Source organism: Patiria miniata, unplaced genomic scaffold (assembly GCF_015706575.1).
Source record: "Patiria miniata isolate m_02_andy unplaced genomic scaffold, ASM1570657v1 HiC_scaffold_24, whole genome shotgun sequence".
Classification (NCBI taxonomy): Eukaryota; Metazoa; Echinodermata; class Asteroidea; order Valvatida; family Asterinidae; genus Patiria; species Patiria miniata.
The window spans coordinates 10,063,594-10,087,038 of record NW_024037063.1 but is presented as its reverse complement, the minus strand read 5'-3'; the positions used below and the strand labels follow the sequence as shown (position 1 = coordinate 10,087,038).

Here is a 23,445-nt window from a genome sequence, read left to right as displayed (position 1 = left end):
CTCATAGTGGCTTGGCTTGGCCTGCCCGACAGTGAAGTCCCAAATCAATCAGAATAACGCAAAACCATGCAGGGACAAATTCCATGGGGATGCTACATGTAACCACAGAAAATATTTTTGTACATGAATACATTCTGCAGGATGCATGCCCAGACTAAGTTCATCTGTAAGAATTCAACAAGAAAATGACCGTGGGACTAAAAAAGAAGATACCATTTGAAATTATTTAATGGATCTCTCGGGTAATCAGAAACAACCACCTCAGGTCAGTGAGCCCAAACCACTTCGGGACCCCGCGATATTTTATCTTTTTAATTTTTTTTTTGACAGTGACAAAGATTAACTCCTTCAACAGAATTGATGAAATCAAAATGGGGAAGGGGCCTGTTTTCCAGAAGTCAATGTCGACTGACAGGGAAGATGTCTTGTATTTCTTTCCCAACATTTCCCTCGGGATTTTGTAGAAGTCATCTTACAATTTTGCTTCACAAATTCGCGCGATTTTGAGAATTCACTGAATCTTAATTCCAAAGGAGACGGTATGAGACGTTGCCGGGTATTGACTCAGACTCGGGGAGAAAGAAGATAGCTAGAAAGAGATCGTGTAAACTGTATTAATGAGAAATTTGATTCACTCGCTGGAGCTTCAGGCTAGTGGGGAGATTGAATGAAAAGTTCAATAAGTCATTCCCTTGACTTGTAATACAATTTGGTTGACAGACACATCCTTGAGTGCAGTTGTTTGCTTATAAGACTTACATGTTCACACAGTCTTGTTTCACATAATTCTCAAGGACAAGGCACTGTCTTTCCCTTTGTCCCTATAATGTTACACTCTCCCATAGGCTAAGAAGTACACAAACTCAAGACCGAGGACCATTTTCAACAAAAGATGAACTCTCGAGGACAACAAAGAATCTGCTGTTCTTCCTTTGTCTGCCCTCTGGGTGTGTGTAATTCACAAACACGTACAAAAACACTGTATACATGTAAAACAAATCAGTAAAACAAAGTATTTTTAAAAGTTAACTTATGCATGCGCACTTATAGCAATGTGCGAATGCCTCTAGTCAAGCAATGGTCCTAACACCATCACAAAACTTTTGGGTCCCGGCTCCCTGCTGTGCGTTATGATGCATGCGGCTATTGGTCACCAGCTGTGGAGAAGTGAGGTGCCTCTCGCTGTCTTTCTGAACCCACAAAACCAAGCATCAGAGCCCTACCGCTGCACCTACCTCTCACAGATCATAGACGACCTTAACGCCATCGCATCGGCCATAAACACGATCAGGCTGTTCGTGCTGCCCAGGATCGGGCTGGATGGCAGAGACGAATTTCAAGCATTAGAAAAACCACTGGTCATAATGTCTCGAGTCGAGTACGGCTCGAGTAGCATCAACCGGGGCCAAGTTCGCGCAAGGACTATAGTTGACCAATGGTTAACTAACGTTTGCCCGAACTCTGTCTAGTCGATGGTGGTTGACTACGCTAGTCAACTATTTGGAACCAGCCTACTGGGGTTGGTTGCTTCGCTGGTAACCAATAGCCGCGAGCATTCATAACGCAAGCAGAGAGCCAGGATCCAGAAGTTTTGCGACATTTTGACCAGTGTTTGACTAGAGACGTTCACAGGTTGCTATCAGTGCGCAGGCGTAATGTACGTCACAAATCAACCACTGGTCGACTAATGGTCCTTGCCCGAACTTCGCTTAAGCAGTAGTAACCAATGATGAAACCATTCGATTCCACATTGTCGACTAGAGCAATCCAACCATCCTGCCTTAAAAAAGATCCAAACTTGCTCCTAGATTTAGTTTTAACTCTTTCGAAAAAACAATCAAGTTGATCACAAAAGCTTAAAAATCACAAGTTAAAATTAACAAAAGTGTGATTTAAACTGAACTGGAATGTATAATCTTGTAGAGTTAATCTTAACTGATACAAACTGTAAAGAATAAAAACTTTAGCATCTGGTCGTCTTTATCAATATTTAATGAGTATAATTTTCCCCATATCACATTACACTGCAGACCCTGTAGAATTAGAGCTTGCAGCTGAACAAAGCGGATTTTTTGCACAAAGCAAACACCAAATGACTTCCAACGAATGCCAGACGTTAACCATAAACAAAATCCTTTGGCCTCCCATGCAATATCTGACATCTGCTAATAAAACTGTTTCTCCCACACAAAAAAAGGAAAAGGAGACCAAAGTTGACTGATAACATTAGGAGTCAACTGAATGCAAATATTTTTCCTCAAGTATTGATCGGTCTCGTCAGTTGGGAACTAAACAGATGTGCTGAGGAACACCGAGATATCGCATGCCGTAACAAAAAACTTTGAGGTGGGATACCGGAAAGCAATATTCAAGAGTATAAAAGATCTCAAAGTATGATAAGCCATGATGTACTGGTATAAGGAAATGTATACCAAAGTTAAGTATTAATTATAGAGTTGAAGAAAAAATCCAGTAACACAGCAGAGAGACTACACTAACATGTACATGTAAGTACATGTATATTGTACAATGCTATGCATCAAGAGCCTTTTTTCTACATGAAATGGGGCAAAGTTTGTTACTTTAATTTTATTTACTTACTAAGAAACGACAACCATAAACAGATACACTGTACATAGACATGCATCTGTTCTGAAAGATTGTAACCTGAACTATATGGTTGAACCCTGCAGGGTTGCCAACTTTGAGTAAGAGCAGAGAGTAAGAATTTGGCGATGGAGCTTGATCAGAACTGATGCAAGCGCAAAGTAGGAAGCCCTAACAACGCTGGATTCTAGATGATCTGTGGGGCTATACATTGTATCTGAGGCAATTTCTAACCAATTTTACAAATTTTTTGAGCACCTAATCATCCATTACACAACATTTTTGAATTTTATTTATTTATATTTCTTAGTTGTGCATGAGAGCCCGAGAATAACCTGAAATGCGCGAGTCTCACGCTCAATGCATGAGAGTTGGCAGACCTGTGAACTTCAAAACCTTGAAATTTTAACGTGCTGCTTAAAACCAGACAGTTAAAAACGCCAGACTCTTGCAGGCTCTTATGGTTGTTTCTGCACATGCTGCTTCCAGGCGCTACGCTCTCTAAAGGGTTTACACTATGAGAAGTCAAACATTATACTGAATTACCCCGGCCCAACAGAAATCCATAACTTGCACAATGGACTATGAGACTTTTTAGTATTGATCCAGATCTGCAGGAACCAGCAAAGTTCTGACATGTAAGACAGTTTACCCATTCCTATTGGTCGAGAGCCCGTGATGTGGCTGGTTTTAAAAGGCTGATAAAGACCGGCTGGCCGGTCTTAAAAACTTTTCCAGTGTCACATGAAATTTGGACAAATCGTTCACAATCCCCACGTACAGACGTAGGCATGTGCAATACTACCAGGGAGTCGGTTTTTATAGTCCTAATTCAAAATACACCAGCACAGCTGCATTCTGCGCCACATCGTGCACGCAAATCTCCATACAAGGAATTGTTTACCACTTTTCGTGAGATGGATTGACATATTATAGCTAAAGAGGGGTGTTTTGAAAAACTTGAAGTAAAGTTGTTGAACAAAATCTTTGGAAATTTATAATTGTTTGACTATATGTTTTGGCTTTTGGACCCAAAAGTTTTGATTTTTTTTTACCTGTTCGTGAGCACGGTGCCGTATTGACACACACACACACACAACGTGTATATATACATTAAATGAAAACGACAGGAAAAGCGTATTCGTACTCCGTCCTGTCCAATATAAACAATTACCAGGCTTTTTTTCGTCTTTTCTCGGGAACGGTAAGACATTAGGTTGTTTCCTTTCAACCAGATGTTTGAAATAGGATACATGTAAGTAAACAATCCAAAACATGAAATTTTCAGGGATTTCATGACCTAGTACCCCTTTAACAGACATCTGCTGGGGTTGTTCTGCACGAGTTTCCTTCTTTTTGTTTGCGGCCCCTAATAATCCCCTCCCCCAATAAATCCACCACTTAATTTTAATAACACGTTATAATGTGACTTGCCAGAATACATGTGAAATGATCCCTACTCCTGCCATTTTCTCACAGATCTTTCAACAAGGCTTTAAAAAATTGATGAAATTACCATATTAAACACATAGACCGGAGGGCTTTAAATGCTATACTACGATAAATTTAAAAAATTGAATCGTCAGTCGTGAACTTTTGCATCCTGACTCAGTAAGGCATGCTTCTACGCTGGAGATTTAATCATAGTACAATGTGTCATGGTCCAATGCCGACAACAGCCATTAGCAGTTTGAAATAATAGAAAAAGGACATTTTATCACCATGCCATTAATAATATCCTACAGGGTCGACAGATGGTAATTATTGGGTCTGCAACCTGAAACCAGCGCTGATGTCATTCTGGTTTTATTTTTTGGGGGGAAACAGAAGACAGGGCAGCGGTCCACGTTTGCTTGCTCATTATCAGTGTAATATGACAGAATCAGTGAAATTTGCTGATAAAAGGCTACTCATGCAGTGCATGTACACGTACTGCCATTGTTTATGAGTCAATTCATAATAAATTTCAGTCAATTTCAATGGAGAAAATGACATTCACTTGAGCTCATTTTCGAGATGACATAATTATTACGTATAATACACACAGTACAGGCATACCCGTGTAGGTATAAGCAGTGGCGGATCGGGGGTGGGGTGGTTTAGGTGGTCTAACACCCCCCCTTTGGTCTGCAAAAAATAGGACAATCATGCACAGAAAAAAATGGGCACATGCCTGCTAACTGCCCCCCCCCCCCCCTTGAAAGCTGCACCCACTCCCCTCATTTGAGCCAAAGGTGGATCCACCCCTAAAACAAAAATTTAACATTGAAAATAGTATTAAAGGGAATGTACAACATTTGCTTTTGCTGGAATTTTCAGAAACAAATGGATTTGGATAATTAGTATGTTAGAGAAAATATTGTTTTAGCTCCATGGTTAAACTGACTTGTTTCAGGTTTTGGGCTTGTAGATGCTGGAAAAACCAAGAAAACCATTCATGTTCTTGTAGTCTGGTTCCCTGACCCACTTAAGATGAAACGGAGCAATTAATTCACTTTGGGGAATTGTAAGGTCAGAGAATCAGTATAGCAGGCTTGTACCCCTTCATAGGTGTGTAATCAATTGCAAAGAAAAGTCAGAATAACTACATGTAAATATGAAAAATTAGGAACAGTTGTTGGAAAAAAAGCCAGTTTTTTCCAACGCTGGTCGGCCGACCGGTGTTGGAAAAATACAGTTTTTCTTCTAAATGTCAGCACATCAGGAGCCACAATTTTAAAGGATGCTTTAGAATGTCAGTCCCTAACAATTCAGTAAGGTATTTCATGATAATTTGATCATTTCGTTTTTGGATGTTTGCAAATGTTGTATATTCCCTTTAAACTCTCCTGGATCCATGAAATTTCACAATTTCTGTGAATAATTTCCATATTCATTTACTTCTTCGGAGCATATGGAGCTAGGAGTATGTGCCATAATGAATACTGTTTTCCTTCCACCCCCTGATGCATGACATAGGTAAGCTACTCTTCATACCAATTCACAAGTTATGCATACATGATGTCACAATATATGACATATTCTTGTCCCATCAATTTTCCCATATTGCAGTAACTAAGCCACTAATGGAAAAGCACTCGCTTTTTGCTGTATAAACCCACCATTCTATGATGTACATTAAGGCAATGCAGGAAATTGAGTTGCTGTTAATGGATTCAATCTAGCACTGCAACAAGTTCAGTCGATGCGCTTCTGAACAGCTTCACAAGTCATAGGGGCCACTTTTGACCAAACTGATGGCCATTTGAGGTCAGGGCTATTAAAGGGAATATACATCATTTGCTTTTGCTGTAATTTTCAGAAATGGATGGAATTGGGGGTTGGAAATATATAGCAAATATAGTTACACTGACTTTTTTGAGGTTTTGGGTTCGAAAATGCTATAAAAACCAAGAAAAACAATCATTTTCCTGTAGTCTGGTTCCCTGACTCCATTTAAGAAGAAACAGAGCAGTTTACATATATTGGGGAATTGTAAGGTCAGGGAACCAGTCTAGCTGGCTTGTACCCGTCCATAGGTGTGTAATCAATTGCAAACAAGTGCGATGGTCAACTGGGGCCAGTATTTGAAAAAAAGCCAGTTTTTTTTCCGACGCTGATCGGCCGATCAGCGTTGGAAATTGATACAAAAATACCACTTTTCTTGAAAATGACAGTATACCAGGTGCCATGATTTACAGGATGCTTTACACTGTCATTCACTAACAGTCCAGCAAGGTATTTCAAAATGATTTGGTAGTTTTATTTTTTGATGTTTGCAAATGTTGTATTTTCCCTTTAATTGTTAGCATTTGAAAATTGTTGGGTGCTCGAATATGCTTCATGAAAAAGTATACCAGGTATTCCAAGTTGCTGATTGATGTTTGATGCGTACATTTGCATTTGAATGGGCTGCCCAAAACTGCCAACAGCTGATTCGTAAGGAAAAAATGCAGTCAGTAGCACATAAGCCACGTCCCTATATGAACCCACACAAGATGCGTGGCAATCAGTCACAATACAGAATACACACTGAAAATTACTAATAACTTTTCATCACAGCTTAAGGAATGTACAACATTTGCTTTTGCTGCAATTTTCAGAAATACTGTATATGGGTTTGGAGGATTAGTATGATATAGCAAATATTGTTTCACTGACTTGTTTCACGTTTTGGGTTCGTAGATGCTGAAAAAAACAAGAAAACCAATCATATTCTTGTAGTCTGGTTCCCAGACCCGACTTAAGATGAAACGGAGCAATTTATAGACTTTGGGGAATTGTCTAGCAGGCTTGTAGTCTTCACAGGTGTGTAATTAATTGCAAAGAAAATGCAGACGAACCAAATATGAAAAACTAGGAGCACTTTTTGAAAAAAAGTCAGTTTTCGCTGGTCGGCCGACCAGCGTTGGAAAAATACAGTTTTTCTTGAAAATGTCAGCACACCAGGAGCCACAACTTTACAGGATGCTTTAGACTGCATTCCCTAACAAATATATTTCGTGATAACTTTATCATTTCGTTTTTTGATGTCTGCAAATGGCAGGCATCATGCAGTCTCTTGCTGAAGTTGCCAAAGTATTTTTAAGACATATCGAAGAAATAAAGCACATTTCCTACGTTAAAAGTAGAGAGTGAAATATGTTACTTTGTAATCAAAATATTGAAGAAAACACTGTAAATGCTATTACTTGTCAACAAACGGTGATTCATGCGAAACAAGTGGATATTTACACGCCTTTGATACACAGTGGTTTGTTAACAGTGGCATTGCCGCCGTAGGGGTAAGGAGTAATACTCCCCAATATTTTGTAACGAGTGCACTTTTTTCACGAGCGGCTTTTTTTCACGAGTGCCCGAACAATTGTGTGGCCATGAAAAGCGCCAGATTACATTGTCTGATAGTGCCCACTGGATAAAGTTAGAACTTCGCTTGAATCACATCACAACTTGCATAGTTGCTATACAAACTAACAAATGCACAGAAATTTGCCACACTTTTATTTGTACCAAATTGCTCATTTAATACCTCATACACTATGTATGTCCACGCATGAAGAGTTTCTAGTTTCAAGCACAGATGCTATTTCTCGAAGTCTGTGCAACGTTCACATGCTTTTTGGCGGAGAAATGTGTAAGTTTTAAAATTGAATTACCTCAGTTTGCCAATGTAATTTGGAGTCAAATTTCCTTTAAAATGGGTGCAAAGTATAGGCACAACAGGACTACAACACGTTCATTAAAAAAGAAAAAAAACCACAAAACGGAATCTGAAGTACACGGCTTTAAAATGTGCAATGGCTTAGGCTTTTAGCAGATTTCGGGTGGCTGTACTGTATTTGCTCTTTGCACATTAACGTCTTGTGTACATTTGAAGGTGCCGTGTACTTCACCTTTGATTTATCAGAGATCAAGCGAAATTTGACCGCTCTCCCATTTTGTTTGTGCGCAGGGCTCTTCAATTTACTGCCCTAATGTGCCAAGCGGGCCTGTATATGAGTCACTCCGTCATTTGAACGTGGCAAAGATGAAGGAGGACCCATACATTATAACCGTCATTACTGGATAAAGTACCATGTTAATTCCATTAAAGAGGACATTGGCCCAACAGGCAAAGCAGTTACTTTTTCTGGATGATGGTATACACATAACTAAAGAAATTTTTTGGAGCATAAGGTGCAGACACTTTCATTTTCTTTACAAAAAAAAGTTAGTAAATTCGCAAACTGTCGCCAGGGGACAGTTGCCCCCCCCCACCCCCCCCCCCCCCCCCCCCCCCCACCTGGGATTTGACCCACTAATTTAATTCCTTTTTTAATCTCTTCTTTTAACAACTGCTACTAAAGAACAGCTTCCATTTTAGTATATGGGCATTTCCAGCATTTGAAAGGAAGTGTAATGTCTGTATGACAGGGCCAATTAACATTGATATCTAATTTGCTCTTTTCAGTCTTCCGCCATGGGCATGCAGAGCCTCGATCTGGCAACTGTACGCAATAAATATAGCCGGTTCAGTGATTCCCGCGTGTCGGGGTTCAGATCACTCAACCGGTTATTTTTATTGTGTAAAGTTGCCAGGCCAGATCGAGGCTGTGCATGCCCAATGGTGGAGTGTGAAAAGAGCGAATTAATGATTCAGAGAAATAATCCCTAACTCCTAGTCTGTAATCTCCTTGACCATTACTAGATGGTGGATGTATGCAATTTGAAAACTATTTTCAGGTTTATTCACTGAGCTCTTGTAAAAGCTCTGTCACAGCCAATGCAGAGTTGCCATCTTTTTTTTTTCAATTTCAATGGGCAGAACAAATTGTAATACCTATAAAAAGGTACATCTGTGAATATTACTTTCTACACAAATGTTGGCATGAACAGTAGCTGTAATTGGAAATGACAATCTTTTAACATACCCAGGTGTTTATAAACTGAACAAATACAAAAATAATTGTATTAGCTCTAGCTGTTAAACATTACATATCCTTTTGCCAATTTCCCTGTATCAATATAAACCGCGCACTGCAGCAACTTTGCCAAATTAATCCACAGGTACCCTGCAAAGTATATTCCCTGCTGCTTTCACTGTCCACCAAAATCAATAGCCACATTGATTTTCTTTATGGATGTGGGAATTTCAAATTGCCTGTCAGTGCAGTGAATTACCCATAGATTAGGCACGGTGTAAATGCCGTGAATAAAGATTCAATCGATAACAGCGCTTTGTATCAAACAGAGTCCTGTAGCAATGCATTATACAGTACATGTACACCCATTAAATGCATGGTTGTGCATGTGCATGTACAAGGGGAATGAAGTTTTGCCTGTAGCACGCTACAAACCTAGGATATAAAAGCCCAATTCATAAGCTTTCTTTTAGTACAGGAATCGTCCAAATCACTTATGTATATTTCAAGCTACAGAATTTTGAACACAAACACTATTTTAAAGTTCTGTCCATGGATCACAAAAAGAGTCAGAGTTCTTTCAGCAAAATGAAAACAATTCTCATAGGGATGCATGCGAATTTTTCATTTTGCTGAAAGACCACTTACATACACCTTTTTTGTGATTCATGTTCATGGACAGAACTTTAAAATGGTGTTGTGTTAAAAATTTCGTAACTTGAAAAGTACATGCGTGATTTGAACAATTCTCACACAAAAAGAAAGCTCAATCATTGGGCTTTCACATAAAGTGCTACATGCAACAATTCCTTAAAAATTTGTGGTTCTTTTTTTTTTTACTCATCCTGTATTGAGCCAGGTAGCAATTGGGGAAGTGCCAAAGTTTGAATACATGTATTACACCCTAAATCCTTGAACAAGATAAACTAATCTTGCAATAAGAGGTTGCTTTTTTGCCTCTTTCCTTTCTCTGTATTCCAATAATACCTAACACCCAGACCTCCCCCCCCCCCCGGGTTAATATCCACTATTGTAGGCTTTGAAATATCTTGCAGGCTTATGAATTTTAAGAATGTATCAGCCAGTATACACAATGTTGGGGTTGGAGGATTCAGGAAAGTTATTGGCAAATTACACCATAGAAAAAAAATGGTCGGAATACTAGCATAATCTTATTACTTGTATAACAAGAGCTTATACTCAATCATGTCAATATCAGGAAACCAAAGTTATACTGTAGCACAATAAGCAGATTATGTTTTCTTTAAGATGCTACACAAAATGAGTGTTTGCTGAAGGCCGAACGGCTAGAAATCCCCCCACCCCCCTTCCTCCCCATCAGGTTTTGTTGGCGAAATCATGTTTCTGTCGGCAAAATCATGTTTCCGTCAGCTAATATGCTACAACAAAAAGTACAGGCTATTTGTTGTACAATAAAGCTTCAAAATCATCTGCCTTGAACATAGGCCTACAGCTGAAAAAGAAAATCAAACAAAATGATTTCATTCCTCTGGAAAAAAAATGTGCAAACAAGCATACACCGCAGTTGTTAATTGTCCATCTGAACTAGACTGTACAAAATGTCCTCCAAAATGTTCAGTTCCAATTCATTTGTCGAATTTACACCATGCTGGGGAAAACGATTGATAACTAACCTACCTCATCTATTCAGCATGTTCAGGGAGTGTAGACCATTCAAATTTGACTGATGGAAGCGGTGTTTGCATGCTTCGACACACCTTGTTCAGTCATGGTTGAACAATGTCTTTTCAAACGAGGAACGACCGGTACACAAGGCCTTCATAAATCAGGTCACAAATAACGGAATACATATTTTGCAGAGGACAATACTTCAGAGGTTTTGGTGAGAATGAAAGTACATGTACCTCAAACAGAATTACTGAGAGAACCTACAACATAAACATTTATTGGGTGTATTACCACCTCGTTGAAAGTTTCCATTTAATTGACACAGATCTCTTCTGCTTTAATGTCAGTGACAAAAATAAAATGTTTGTAACAGCTTATGGGAAATTTAAAGAGGTTGTGGAACGCTGAAAGTCGTTTTGTTTTTTACATTTTTTTTATTGTAGAGTAGACCCATATATATCATAATGACAAACTCCCATTCTTTTGTAATGTGTGCTTATATGTTTATAAAACTGAAATTCATCGAGTAATTTGTTGGTCGGCGAGCGCATAATTGAAATCAACAGTCGTTGGGTTCTTCGTAAAATCTGAAAAATCGTGACGTAATAAACAGGACTCGTTTATACTACGCTGCATAGGGAGTCCTGTTTATTACGTCACAATTAACTATGTTTTGTTTGCTTCCCCCAACGATGACTTTTAAACAAATTGCACGTTTGGTTCGAAACAGGACCTGAAAAACAGCTCTCAAAAGTACCTTTTGTATTCATTTCATGACAGAAACATAAGTCGTTTTTATTTCATCACACCTTAGGCTACATATACCCGAAAAATGATGGAAATGTTTTCGAGCATTCCACAACCTCTGTAAGAATCTAAATTTGTCTCATAATTTGAACTGTCTAAAATACTGAATATTGCTTTAGCAAGATATCAATCATGTCAACGAAGATTAAAAACTTAGTACAAGTGTGTGTGTGTGTGTGTGTGACGTGACTTCTGAAGCCAATTTAGCCGTTCTTGAAGATTTCCTACCAACGACTGTCTTGCTTTGCGTACATGCACAAATTGCATAGTACACATGACACGGCTATCCTACTTGATTCAACGTTTTTTGGCTTTTTTCTTTTTATCAATGACTGCCTGATGTCTTACCGCTAATTCTTGTCTCTAACGGCTCATGCATGAGTCAACAGTAATTAAACCACTGCACTCGCAACGAGGAAAATACGGCATCAATTATGGATAGGCCTGACAGCTTTAGGCGCACTGATGAGGCCACTGGAAGCACGTCGTGGGTATCCCAGAGGTAGTATTAGCGACATGGTCCCGCTGCTCCAAGGCCACCGGAGAAAAGAGCCACTCATAACTCAAGACACACAAGGAAGTCATCAAATCCTAATTGCTAGTGTTTTCATTAAAGGCATATCTATAGTATCGTTGGCATTTATCCCAAAATAATCCTGCCAAATTATTATCATAAAACTTATTTGGATTAACCAGTTCGCGCCGGGGTTATTTTGACATTGACCGGACCCAGGCGCGGGATTGTTTTTCACCAACCTCGATGCCAGACGGGTTCAGGCCGTCATCTGCAGGTAGCACACCCTGGTATTTCCGGTCGCTGACAGATATAACCGGCCACGCTCATTGCGTATTGTATTTATTCATCATCCGTTTGGAATACCGCAAAACCTTTGCGTGTCATCTGACGTGAACTGGTTAAAGATCGGTGCTAAATACCCCGTGAAATTATTCCATCTGGCTTGCCTTCATTGCGAAAAAAATCAAGAATTGTAGGTGATTTGACTGATTTTTGGAAATACATAGTGCTAGGCCCCTATGTATGAAATTGTGTTTCACTGTTTTCTGGAGAAGTGTCATAGCCACTGTGCTAAAACTTCAACAGATTAGGTGTTGACCATTCTTCGTTTGATTTTGAGTGTGTTAATAATAATTCATAAATACCTCAGACAGTTTAGCTATTCCTATTGGTCGAGAGCCTGTCACGTGGCCGGTCTTAAACGGATGATAAAGACATGGCTAGCTGGTCTTAAACACTTTTCCAGTGTCACAATAAAATGTGGACTCCTAAAAATCCAGTGCCTCTTACCGTTTCATTGGTTGAACGTTCACAATCCTCACGTAGGCATGCGCAACACTACAAGCGAGTCAGAATTTTATAGTTCTAAATTCAAAACGCAACGCCCCAGATGCGTTCTGCGTGACATCGCGCAGAACATGTTACGCGCGCGTCAGTCTCCATAAAAGGGTTGTTTACATCTTACTCACCAGCTGAACACTCCATTATTTTGCTAGAGGGATGTTTCAAAAAGCATGAAGTGAACTTGTTGAACAAAATCGGGATTTTTTGAACGAATTATTTGATATGTTTTTATGGATAAGGTATTTATGAATGGGAATAAATATGTGCTCGGTCGGTATTTATCACTCTGTTTAATACCCCTTAGAGTCTGGGTGCTGATAATTACCCTCGCCTCCGGCTCGGGTAATTATCAGCACCCAGACTCTAAGCGGTATTAAACGAGTGATAAAAACCTCCGGAGCACACATTTATTCCCTTAATAATTTATTTCTAAAATGCAATATATGCCATTTTGTTCCCTTTTAGAATCCTGCTCTCTCCTGGCTTCACAAAAGCAATTTTAAGGGCTGTTATATACTTAAGCCCAACTTAGCCCTTAACAGTCCTATATCTAAATTTGTTGAAAAAAAAAATAAAGCTAAAATTTTCTTTGGTTTTTGAATGCTGTGCCAGTGACAAGCAAAAATTTGAACTAAATTTAGGTACCAGTATATTTGAATATACATCATTCTCAACATATACAGTACTTACAGGACAAAACCAAAATTCCCTTGATTATTTTGCATCCATTTTGCCTGCCATTTTTCAGTGCTTCTGTCTCATACTTCTGTCCTTCAAATAGAAGTAATTTATTCTGCCCGGCTAAAAAGCAAATCAATTGGAATAAAGAGCAGAAAAAAAATCCTCCGGAAATGACTCCTGATTCTAACGTTCTGAAAACAGTCTGGGCGGCCCCGCAGCTGAGCTCTTATCAGATTAAAACCATCCTAAGCCTTTAATCAAACAGTCATTCAGTCTCCGTTTTTTGTTTCTGACGAACGCCGCACAAATTGTCCCCATGTGTGACGCGGCCAGTAAAATGCGCGGAGAGCCATACTCCGCTCCCATACTGTCGTCACTGGCTGTTAATAAAGTCTGGGGGAGGTTTTTCCCCCGGAAAATCATGCCATCAAATTTGTGAAGGGTCCATTAGACGCACGGTGGATCGTATCAGTTTGATCAATAATAGAGTCAAACAAGGTATTTGGACAATGCCTCCAAATTCCTGTAAACAAAATTCACCTGATTTCGGGTTAACATAGAATCAGGATATCAGGGCAATTTGTTCTTAGAGGGAATGTACATCATTGGCTTTTGCTGTAATTTTCAAAAATGAACTATTTGAAGGGTTAATATAATAGATCAAATATTGTTACACTGACATGTTTGATGTTTGGTGTTCAGAAATGCTGGAAAAGCCCAAGAAAAACAAAAATGTCCCTATATAATAATACTATGGTGCTTAGGCCCCCCCAAAAAATAAGTCGGTCTCTGGTCAGCGCGCGCATCTATTTTAATCATGCGCGTCAATCTTCTTCTTTTTTTCCACAATGTTCCTTAAATTTGTTTTCCAAAATACTCCTTAAATTGTCTGGTGAATCAAATACTTTAAAGTACTGTTACAAAATGTCTCAACTCTCAAACAGGCAAACCTTTCTCTGCTGAGAGAGTTCCACGCATTGGCCATTACTTTTTTGGTAATTTGATATTCGACAGCAACATTCACTCTGAATCCATTATAAGGTTTCCCGAGGGACGAAACAATTTCCAACATAGAAGAAAGTGAAACGCTCTCCCGGAAGGTAGGTATCCATTTTGCTCATCGCAAATGTGTCTGAGGCATGTAAACATGCTCTGTGGGAGGAGGTGTCGTGGACATGGGACACGGATAATGGACTGTAAGTAGACAGGCAAGTGCACTCCCAGGACGAAATTAAGAGATGAAAATCCAATACCGTCGAGATCAGGAACAGCCTGCAGAATAAGCCATTTGCGTGTTAAATTTGAATAAAATCTGGAACGCTGACTTAATACAATGCTTTGCACGTTTTAACCTAGCATTCTCCCGACCAAAGAGACTGTTACTATATCATGTGATTCGGGGCAAGCCTTATGCTAGCAACCCCCAGCTCCGGCATGGTCTGGTGTCTTTGTGCCATTCTCACCCATTGTGAACGATGTATTGGTGCTGAGCGTCTCTTACGTAACTATGCAAGAGCTTGCCCCGAATCATGTGATTAGCAACAGTGTCTTTGGTCTGGAGAATTCACAGTTAAAATGTGCCAAGCATTCTGAGCAAGTCATTGTACCAGACGTTTTTCAAATGTAAATCCCAAAGGGTATAGGTTTCACGCAAATGGCTTATTCAAGAATTGTGACCAGTTTTGGAAGGTTCGGGCCGGGAGAACTAAAATGTACAAGGGCTATATTCTATAAATATGGGGTCCGCTGCTGTCCCTGTTAAAGCTATAGTCCATCATTTGCAGCCATCCGAAAAGTATCTGGCGTAATTATTGTTGAAAAACATACTTGGTTGAAAGATAGTAAGGGGACTAAACTCCCTGTGAAATTATTCTTTCTGGCAAGCTGTCATTTTGAAGTAATCAACGAAAGAAGGCCTTTCCAACGGTGCGTCTTAAGACACACCGTAGGGAAATTTAAATTAGTGGTTCGTTTTGCGACATCGCATATAGCTGCAACCGGCTCAGTGGGAACGTGTCTCGGACGCTGAATTCAGGCCCAATTCAAAACATGATTCAGCAACTTTTGATTTGAAATTGAGATCCTGCTGTTTTTCTCGGAATATACAGCTAAAGCTGAGCTGAAACTTCATCAGGTTAGTTGTTCAGCACCCTTCTTTAGATTTTGAACACTTTTGTTGCTTCAAACGAACAAAATGCACAAATTGCAAATGATGGACTAATCTTTAAATCTATGATTTTTTTAATTCTGATGCACTCCTCAATACAGTTGTCCTCCAACAGTGAGTATGAATAACAAAACACCCATCCAAAAAATAAAAAAAGGCATTCCTAAATTATACTTGAATGGCAAATTCTGAACTTTTGCATTTCACTCGGCTTTTCCTTGTGAAAAAAAAAATCCAGATTCTACCTTGCGGTAATATTCCTCCCATTTCACTCTTAACCACTCAATATTTGTATAATGTATGGTTGATTGCATGTATGGCTGACAGTTGATATATAGCGCCTGTGATTTTCTCCAGAGGCACTGAGATGCCTAAATTGTCTACAAGCCTATTGATCAAGAGCAAATAAAGTGCTTGCAAAGGATTTTGTTTAATCGCAATCCAAAGATTTTAACCCTTAGGTACTATTGTAGTATATGTTCTGTGAGGTCGTTGAAAGTGTATACCTGTAGGTTCAGGCCTTCTTTAGACCAGCTTTCATACTGAAAAGAACTGCAAAGGATTCCGTTTTCAAAGATTCTGTTAAAAAGAAATCCTTGAACACAGAATGCCTCTATGTCTTCCTTTGCAGTTCTTTTCAGTATTTGTATTGCTCTTTTTCTAAGGGTGTTTGAAGAGACTGTATGGAATCTAGTATCAGGACATTTTTCTGGAAGATTTGCTGAACTGATACAAAGCATCAGTAAATATCTTCCGCTAAAATGATGTTCTGGCAGGATCAAGCACTTGGGAGGTCTATAGAAACCCATCTCCCCACAGAAGAACTGTGCCTAAAGTCATAACTCCCACGCTTCAATCAATGATATCCCTGAACCCTACACGCAAAATATATTTCTTCTTTCCTTTGAGTTCCACCTTATCAAAAGAAACCCTACCAGTAAAAAAAAATTATCTTGATCTAGAAAGTAATGATTTACAGATGTTTTTGGAATCAGAAGCCTGATCTACATGTAGTACAATACACAGACGTTGCGTATTTCATCCCTGATCAACAGCCAATCTTAGTCATCCTCTGTGCGGCACACTCTAGTGATTTGTGTCTGCATCTTCACTTATGACATAACAACACGGCTATCTGATTTCATAGCCGCCCACCTCCCAAACCAAATTACGGCCGCAATTAGCGCGTCCTCCTCACAGGATGTAGTCGCCGGATAGATTACTTCCCAATTCCAACGGCGTTAAAAGCCGTAATTGCATCGATACAGGTGGCGCAGAGTGGAATTTAAAAAAAAAGGACCGCGATGTTTCTGCCGTGCGTTGAATGCGGGACTCCGCTGCATGCCATTTCAACGTCTCGGCCAACCCTGAAATCAATAGTTGTGATATTTTACGCATGAGGGAAGGAGGGAGTCGCGGGGTGTATGGCGGAGACATATGTTGACATGCAATATGAGAAGGCAGGCGATGCTTTTAGAGGGCTGTCAAAAGGACACAAACACTTGTCAAATTGTCCTCCCGTCTACCAAGCATCCTTGAAATGAAGACAGCCTGCAGCTCTTCACACACGTTCTGTCCTGGCGCTTAAAAAACTTGCCTAGACATGCAGGTATGGTCAAGAAATTTATATCTTGCAGTTGCAGGTTGAAATTGTGTATCCGAGATCACCTTGATTGACAGTGGATGATACTGGGTGATGATACACCATGAATTGATTAATTTAGATAATAATGGCAACTTGTAAATTAATAATGACTATTGTAATCAGAGATGCCACCAAGATATCAATAAAAAGCCCGAAACACTACTAAAAAAACCCTAAAACTACCCTTATTTGAAAAATGTGTGTTCTGGATTTTCAGACCAAATCCAGCACTTTTAATTTGTCACATGTGAAAAAAACCCTGAATTTCGGTTAAAACCTGAAAAGTGGAATCTCTGTGCAACTGTTGAAAATAAATCACATGGGTGGATTGGGAATTCTGTGATAATGGTCCTATTTTTTGGTCTGTAAAAGACTTCTGGGGTGGGGGAGAGGAGGCCCTTAATGTAACTACAAAGTTATGGCATTTTTCAATTTTGTTTATAAAAAAAGAGGTGGGGGTAACTAGCACCCTGCCACATACATTGCTAACAATTGGCAAATTTTGCAATTTCAGACAAATGTTCTCCAAAAAAATTGAGACATTGTCGATTGAAATGGTGTAGTAAATATAACACTTTTTCAGAGAGGGCAGTTGATTCATGTGGCTACCCGCAGCAGACTGTTTGGTCTCATCCTATAGCAGGCGATGGAAATTGATGCAACGCAGCTCCAGACAATTAGGCGATTGTGCAAATCCCTCAGGTTTCCAAGTCAATCAACTAAAACAGCAGATGGGGCCTCGGTCATTTGTGTGATATGACACCAGTTGGTGTTTCAGAAGGCTGTGAATCTAGCACTGAACAAAAAAGCAATGGGCAAAAACACTTACCCTGACAATTTAAAAAAACACTTTGTGGGGGGGGGGGGAAATAATCCATCAGGGATGTGGTTGAGTCCATCCCAAGTCCATCACAGGTCCTCCAGTCCCAACTCAACTCACGAGCTATTCAAATGATCTTAGACAAAGGCATTTCTTCGTTATTGTTCATCCAGTCAGGTTGGCGTAGCGGTACTTTCCTCGCCTTCCACCGCTGTGACCCAGATTTGAATCCCGCCTGGGCCAATATGTGGATTGGGTTTTCAGTCCCGTGGGTTTTCCCCAGAATATTCTTCTGGGTTTTTCCTCCACCTCTACAACAGAAAGATTTCCATATACGAAGTTCACTCAACACCCTGTGTACAAACCCTATGAGATTGGACTGAAAAATTCTAAGTGTTTTCTAAGAAAATGCTTGTATTTTCTCACTGCTCAAATTGACTTTGATGACATGAAATTGCTATCTGGGGGCTTGTTAGTCAATACAGAGGAAAATTAGTGAACTTTGTATATGGTAATCTTTCCCTCTAAAACTGTTTTCTAACAGAATTGGAAATGTTTCTCAGTCCCGGGGCTCAAAAGTCCCATTTGCCCATGGGGAATGGGGAATACTATTCAACAGTTAGGATCCTTATTGTTCCATGTCGCGGTATTTGTGTGCAAATGCATGCTGGTGTGCACGTTCAGCATTACGCGTAGCGCGTATTGTTCCAAAGTGCCAGCGCTACCGAGTTGGGTTCAAACATTCTCCTGAAGGGATGGTTGAGAGAGAGAAATACATTGTCCAATAAAATTTCAAATATCAAATTACAAGGATCTATATGTCAGTTATATACAACAAATATTGAGTGGCTCAGACTGAATTGGGACGATTATTTTCACAAGGTAAAATCTACATAGCGATGTGTCTTTCTCGATATGGAGCAGGTCAAAACTTTGAAATGGGGTAATGTACAAGTGGAAATGTCTCTATTGGAATAAATTCGGCCAATCGACAAAGTTTGCAGGCTCTACACCTAGACACATACGTAAACCATTCCTGCAGCCTAAAAAATCAATAACACAGACTGAATGTACTGCACTCTCCACATGCTTTCAACAACATATGTTCAACTCTTGAATTATGCATAACCCATCTACGATATAAACATGTGTTGCTGTCCTAGTGCATGCATAGTGACAGCAAATAAACTAGGCTGTGGATATGAAGGATTACAACAAACTGGGAGTTCCAGTGAAATGTATTTAAATGCAAATTATTTTTGGCAAGGTTGCCTATCATTTTTGTACCACTCACGAGTAAAAAGGCATCGTGTACATTAATTTGCAAACATAAAATCAAACTACATGCAGTAGGAAATTAAAGTAGGGTGGGGGCAAAACTGAAATACATTTTATTCATAATTTGGACGATTCACAATGCAGTGCACCACCAAGAGCTTGCCATGGAGATTCCATTTTTCAATTTACAGTCGACAAAACATGGCCCATTTGAAAGATTGCCAGTAGACAACTTGAGCTAATTTGATATGGGCATAGCGTTCTGCCGCCTTACGAAGAACACCATATTGATAAAAAGAAAAGCAACTTAGGGCAAACAGATACTCGAATCATACGCTTACGAAACAACTGACCCGAAAAACTAACAATTTCAAATGTCCCGCACTGCAAATTTGTCGACAATCTCCAACAATACACTGGGAAAAAAATGCACCCTCCATGGCAAACTCTTGGTGGCGCACTCTGCACTGTGAATCGCCCGAATAATATGCTCAAACATTCGTACTTCACCGACTGAATGACCAAAAAGCTAGTTGGGACCAATGTGTCAAGAGTTGGGCAACAAGTACGTCAAATGCAAACCATGGAGAATTTGTCAAAACATTAATGTACAAGGATTCGATTTAGCCTACACAAACCGCGGGGCACTGTATTGTTGAAGTCTGTAAATGCAGCGGACAGTATACAATTTAAATTCTCACTACGGCTGGCATTGGTTTGTAGCATAGCGCACTGTGTGGGCTAGGTCATCCAGTTTGCGATGGTCGGGGGAAAAAATCGTAGTTTTTTTGTAATGAGCAATAAAAAGCTGATTTCAAAAGTAAGTACTTCATTTAGGACCACTCAAACAAAAACACATGCATGGTGCCATCAGTAACTCAAAATACATATACTCCCCTTCAGAAAAAAAAAGTTATGCCGACGGACCGACCGACCCTAATTTCCTCTATCCATGTGACCCGAACCAAAAGTTTCAGTACAACAGGTAGGCCTACAACGCAGCGTTGTAGGCCTACCTGTTGTACTGAAACTTTACGCTAGTTTGCACTTGCATGTATGAGTTGGCGCGCGCTCGAGTACAAATTTGTCCACGTTCGAGTTGGCCTGCGTACGAATTGGTCTGCATACAAGTTAGCTCGCGTACTACGAGTTGATCTAGTCCAAGTAACTTGGACCCAACTTATCGCCTTTCTAACATTCGGACATGGTCTAGCGATAGACATGTCCGAATGTTAGAAAGGCGATAAGTTGGGTCCAAGTTACTCGGACTAGAGTTGATCTATGTTCCTGCAGGGAATTGGCAGTCAAAGCGGAGTACGAGTATTTGTACACTGTATGCATACATATTTATTTGTTTGGTGTTTTTGTGTAGTATTAGTAAGTATATGGGGAATAATGAAAACTTTTGAAGTGGGAAATGTTAAATCTGAAAGTTTGATTTTTTAACAAATTTGCAGCAAAAGTTTGTGTCAGTTTGTGCTTTTATATTTCAGATTGCAGAAAAATGTTTGCAACTTGACGCCACTTCAGCGGTTGTGTACAAAGTCTATGGAGACTCAAAAAAAGTTATTTCCTAACAAAGTGGAAGTTTTTCTCAGTCCCAAATTCATGTCTACTCTTATCATCATTTTTGAAATGACCGACCTTCACTAAGATGATATATGAAGAAAAAAGTGGCGTCAGGTCGCAACATTTTTTCCAAAATAACCATGAATAAAATATAAAACAAACTGTCTAAAACAGTCTAACATGAACGTCAGTAATTACACGCAACAACAAACAAACAAGAGTTATAAAGTAACACAAGTTTTAGCTAAAATAATGAAATAGCCAAATAACTTTCAAACTTAAGATGAACAAATCAAACGAACTTACCTGTCTGAAAGCATTCCCCCAATCATGGACCCAATCAAGGTGCTCAGTGACTGAGACAGAAATGCCCAACTCATGCTGGCCACACTGCTCCCCGTCTGACAACCGAGATCTAAAAGGGTCGGTCCAAGTAAAGCCACACACATCCCGAAACTCCAAAACACGCTGCAGTAAGTCACAGTGGCTTGAAAGTTGTCTAGAAACAAAGTCTTGGCGGTGTGGGTGGGTTTTCTCCTGGCCGTGGACTGCTTTTCACTGCTGTCTGTCGGGCCAGTTTCCCTTTGCCCCGTTGTTGTTGCCGTGCTAGCGTAGCCGGCTGCCGGCCTGCCCGGGCCTGACGAGCTCTCAGCCCCGTCGGGGTCATGCGAACGGCCCGGTCCGGGACTTCTCTCTCGTAAACTCGCCATGATGGTGGTGGGTGATGAACAGATTAACAGTTACGCGATGAAGTCAAAAATCATCATCATGACACATGCACACACCACACAAAACACAGCTGACTTGAAGAAAACTCGACAAGACAAATGTCAAAAGGAAAACCTAACAGGTTGTCGAAACATGGACACCCATGCCTACGCTAACCACCAAAGGCAACCACTACCACTCGTGTGTTGCATTGCAATATTCAATACGTGATGATCAAGCTATACGCAGGTGTATAATGTAGAGATAATGGATCAAGTGCTACTTCGGTCGTCACCACTTTCTTACGAGGGGTGTTACATAAAACAAATCTCGCCACGCAGAATATATCGCACAAACAAATCGAATAAATGATCTCATGAAGATTTCATTTTAACTCAATGAACATAACTGCATCGCCTTTTGCAACAAAATTGCAATTTCACATGAAATGTGAATTTAACAGCTTTCCTCCAAAATACATGGTTACCTGTGAAAAATAATGATGGAACCTTCACGCGTGAGCAGGAAAGTTAGTGTACAATTGTGGCGTTTAATTAATTCAGTACGTTGCGAGTACAATCATACAAACGATTCCTGTGTGACTGTGGTTGGGTACAATTATTCTGAGATATGTATAACCGTGAATATGTGATGGTAATATGATTGTCAAAGAGTCTGACCTTGCTCCTTTTTATGCATGGTTGGAATAACTTCAAGTCCTCAAAATATCCGGGCAATTTTTTTTTTATTAAATACAAAGGGAGCGCAGGCAAGAACGGCTTAGGGTGGGTGGGGCATCTCAGACCTTTAACCGATCTTTAATCATTTACACTTTACATGTACTGGAGAAATATAAAACACATATCGTTGCTTGAAATACGTGCAAATTTCGGTTCATTGTTTTAAAGCTTTAGGCCACTGTACATGCATGTGGTGAACATCCCCCCTTGTAAATTATGAAAGTGAAACATGCACATATGCTACAATACCTTGAGTAACTCCAGCTCCAATGCTCATCAGGAATTCGACATATAGAGCTGGAGCTACAACTATGTTGTAGATACTAGATTCTATAAAGAGGCCCTAAAAACGGGACTCTCTGTATCTGAATCACAAAAAAATGGTCCTTTTTCCCCTCTAGAGTCCCAACCCAGATTCCATTAAACTGTTACCTCATTATGTTTAATGGAATATGGCTTGGGATTAATATAGGGAAAAAGAACCATTTTTGTGATACAGCTCCAGCTCTATATGTCGAATTCCTCATGAGCATAGGAACTGGAGTTACTCAAGCTAATGCTACAACATGAATGTTTCTGGTAAACCCATTTGGACAAACCCTGGAACAACCTAGTCCGAGTAACTTGGACCCAACCTATCGCCAGACCATGTCCGAATGTTAAAAAGGAGCTGATCGTCGACCCCGCTGTTGGACTCCCAACTCCCACGCAACCTCTGGACCAAATGAACTGGTTCCGCACTGGCGCTGGACCCTGCAGGGCCACCGTCCACAGGTGGACCAACAATCTGTCCCTAGCTCTGTGTACCTGCGGTGATGAGGAGACGATGGAACATGTCGTGGGGGAGTACCCTCTGCAGCGGTTCCAAGGCGGCCTCTCGGCACTTCACCTTGCAGATGACCGGGCGGTCATGTGGCTTTGCCAGACAACCATTGGCAAATAACATTCGGGCAACAGCGTTCGCGGAGAGAATGTTTCAAATGTTGCTGAGTGCTGTCCCATCTGAACAAAAGTACATGTATTTGTACCCTGT

General features: G+C 40.1%; 1 protein-coding gene across 1 annotated transcript in view; it reads right to left on the bottom strand.

Moving 5' to 3' along the window:
- LOC119732151 (major facilitator superfamily domain-containing protein 4A-like) overlaps positions 1-21,929 on the bottom strand; it is a 60,319-nt gene extending 38,390 nt beyond the window's left edge. The window contains 1 exon segment of the mRNA XM_038205560.1: positions 21,271-21,929. Coding sequence (XP_038061488.1) covers positions 21,271-21,674 — 404 coding nt within the window. The 5' untranslated portion in view covers positions 21,675-21,929.
- Between the last annotated feature and the right edge of the window lie 1,516 nt (positions 21,930-23,445).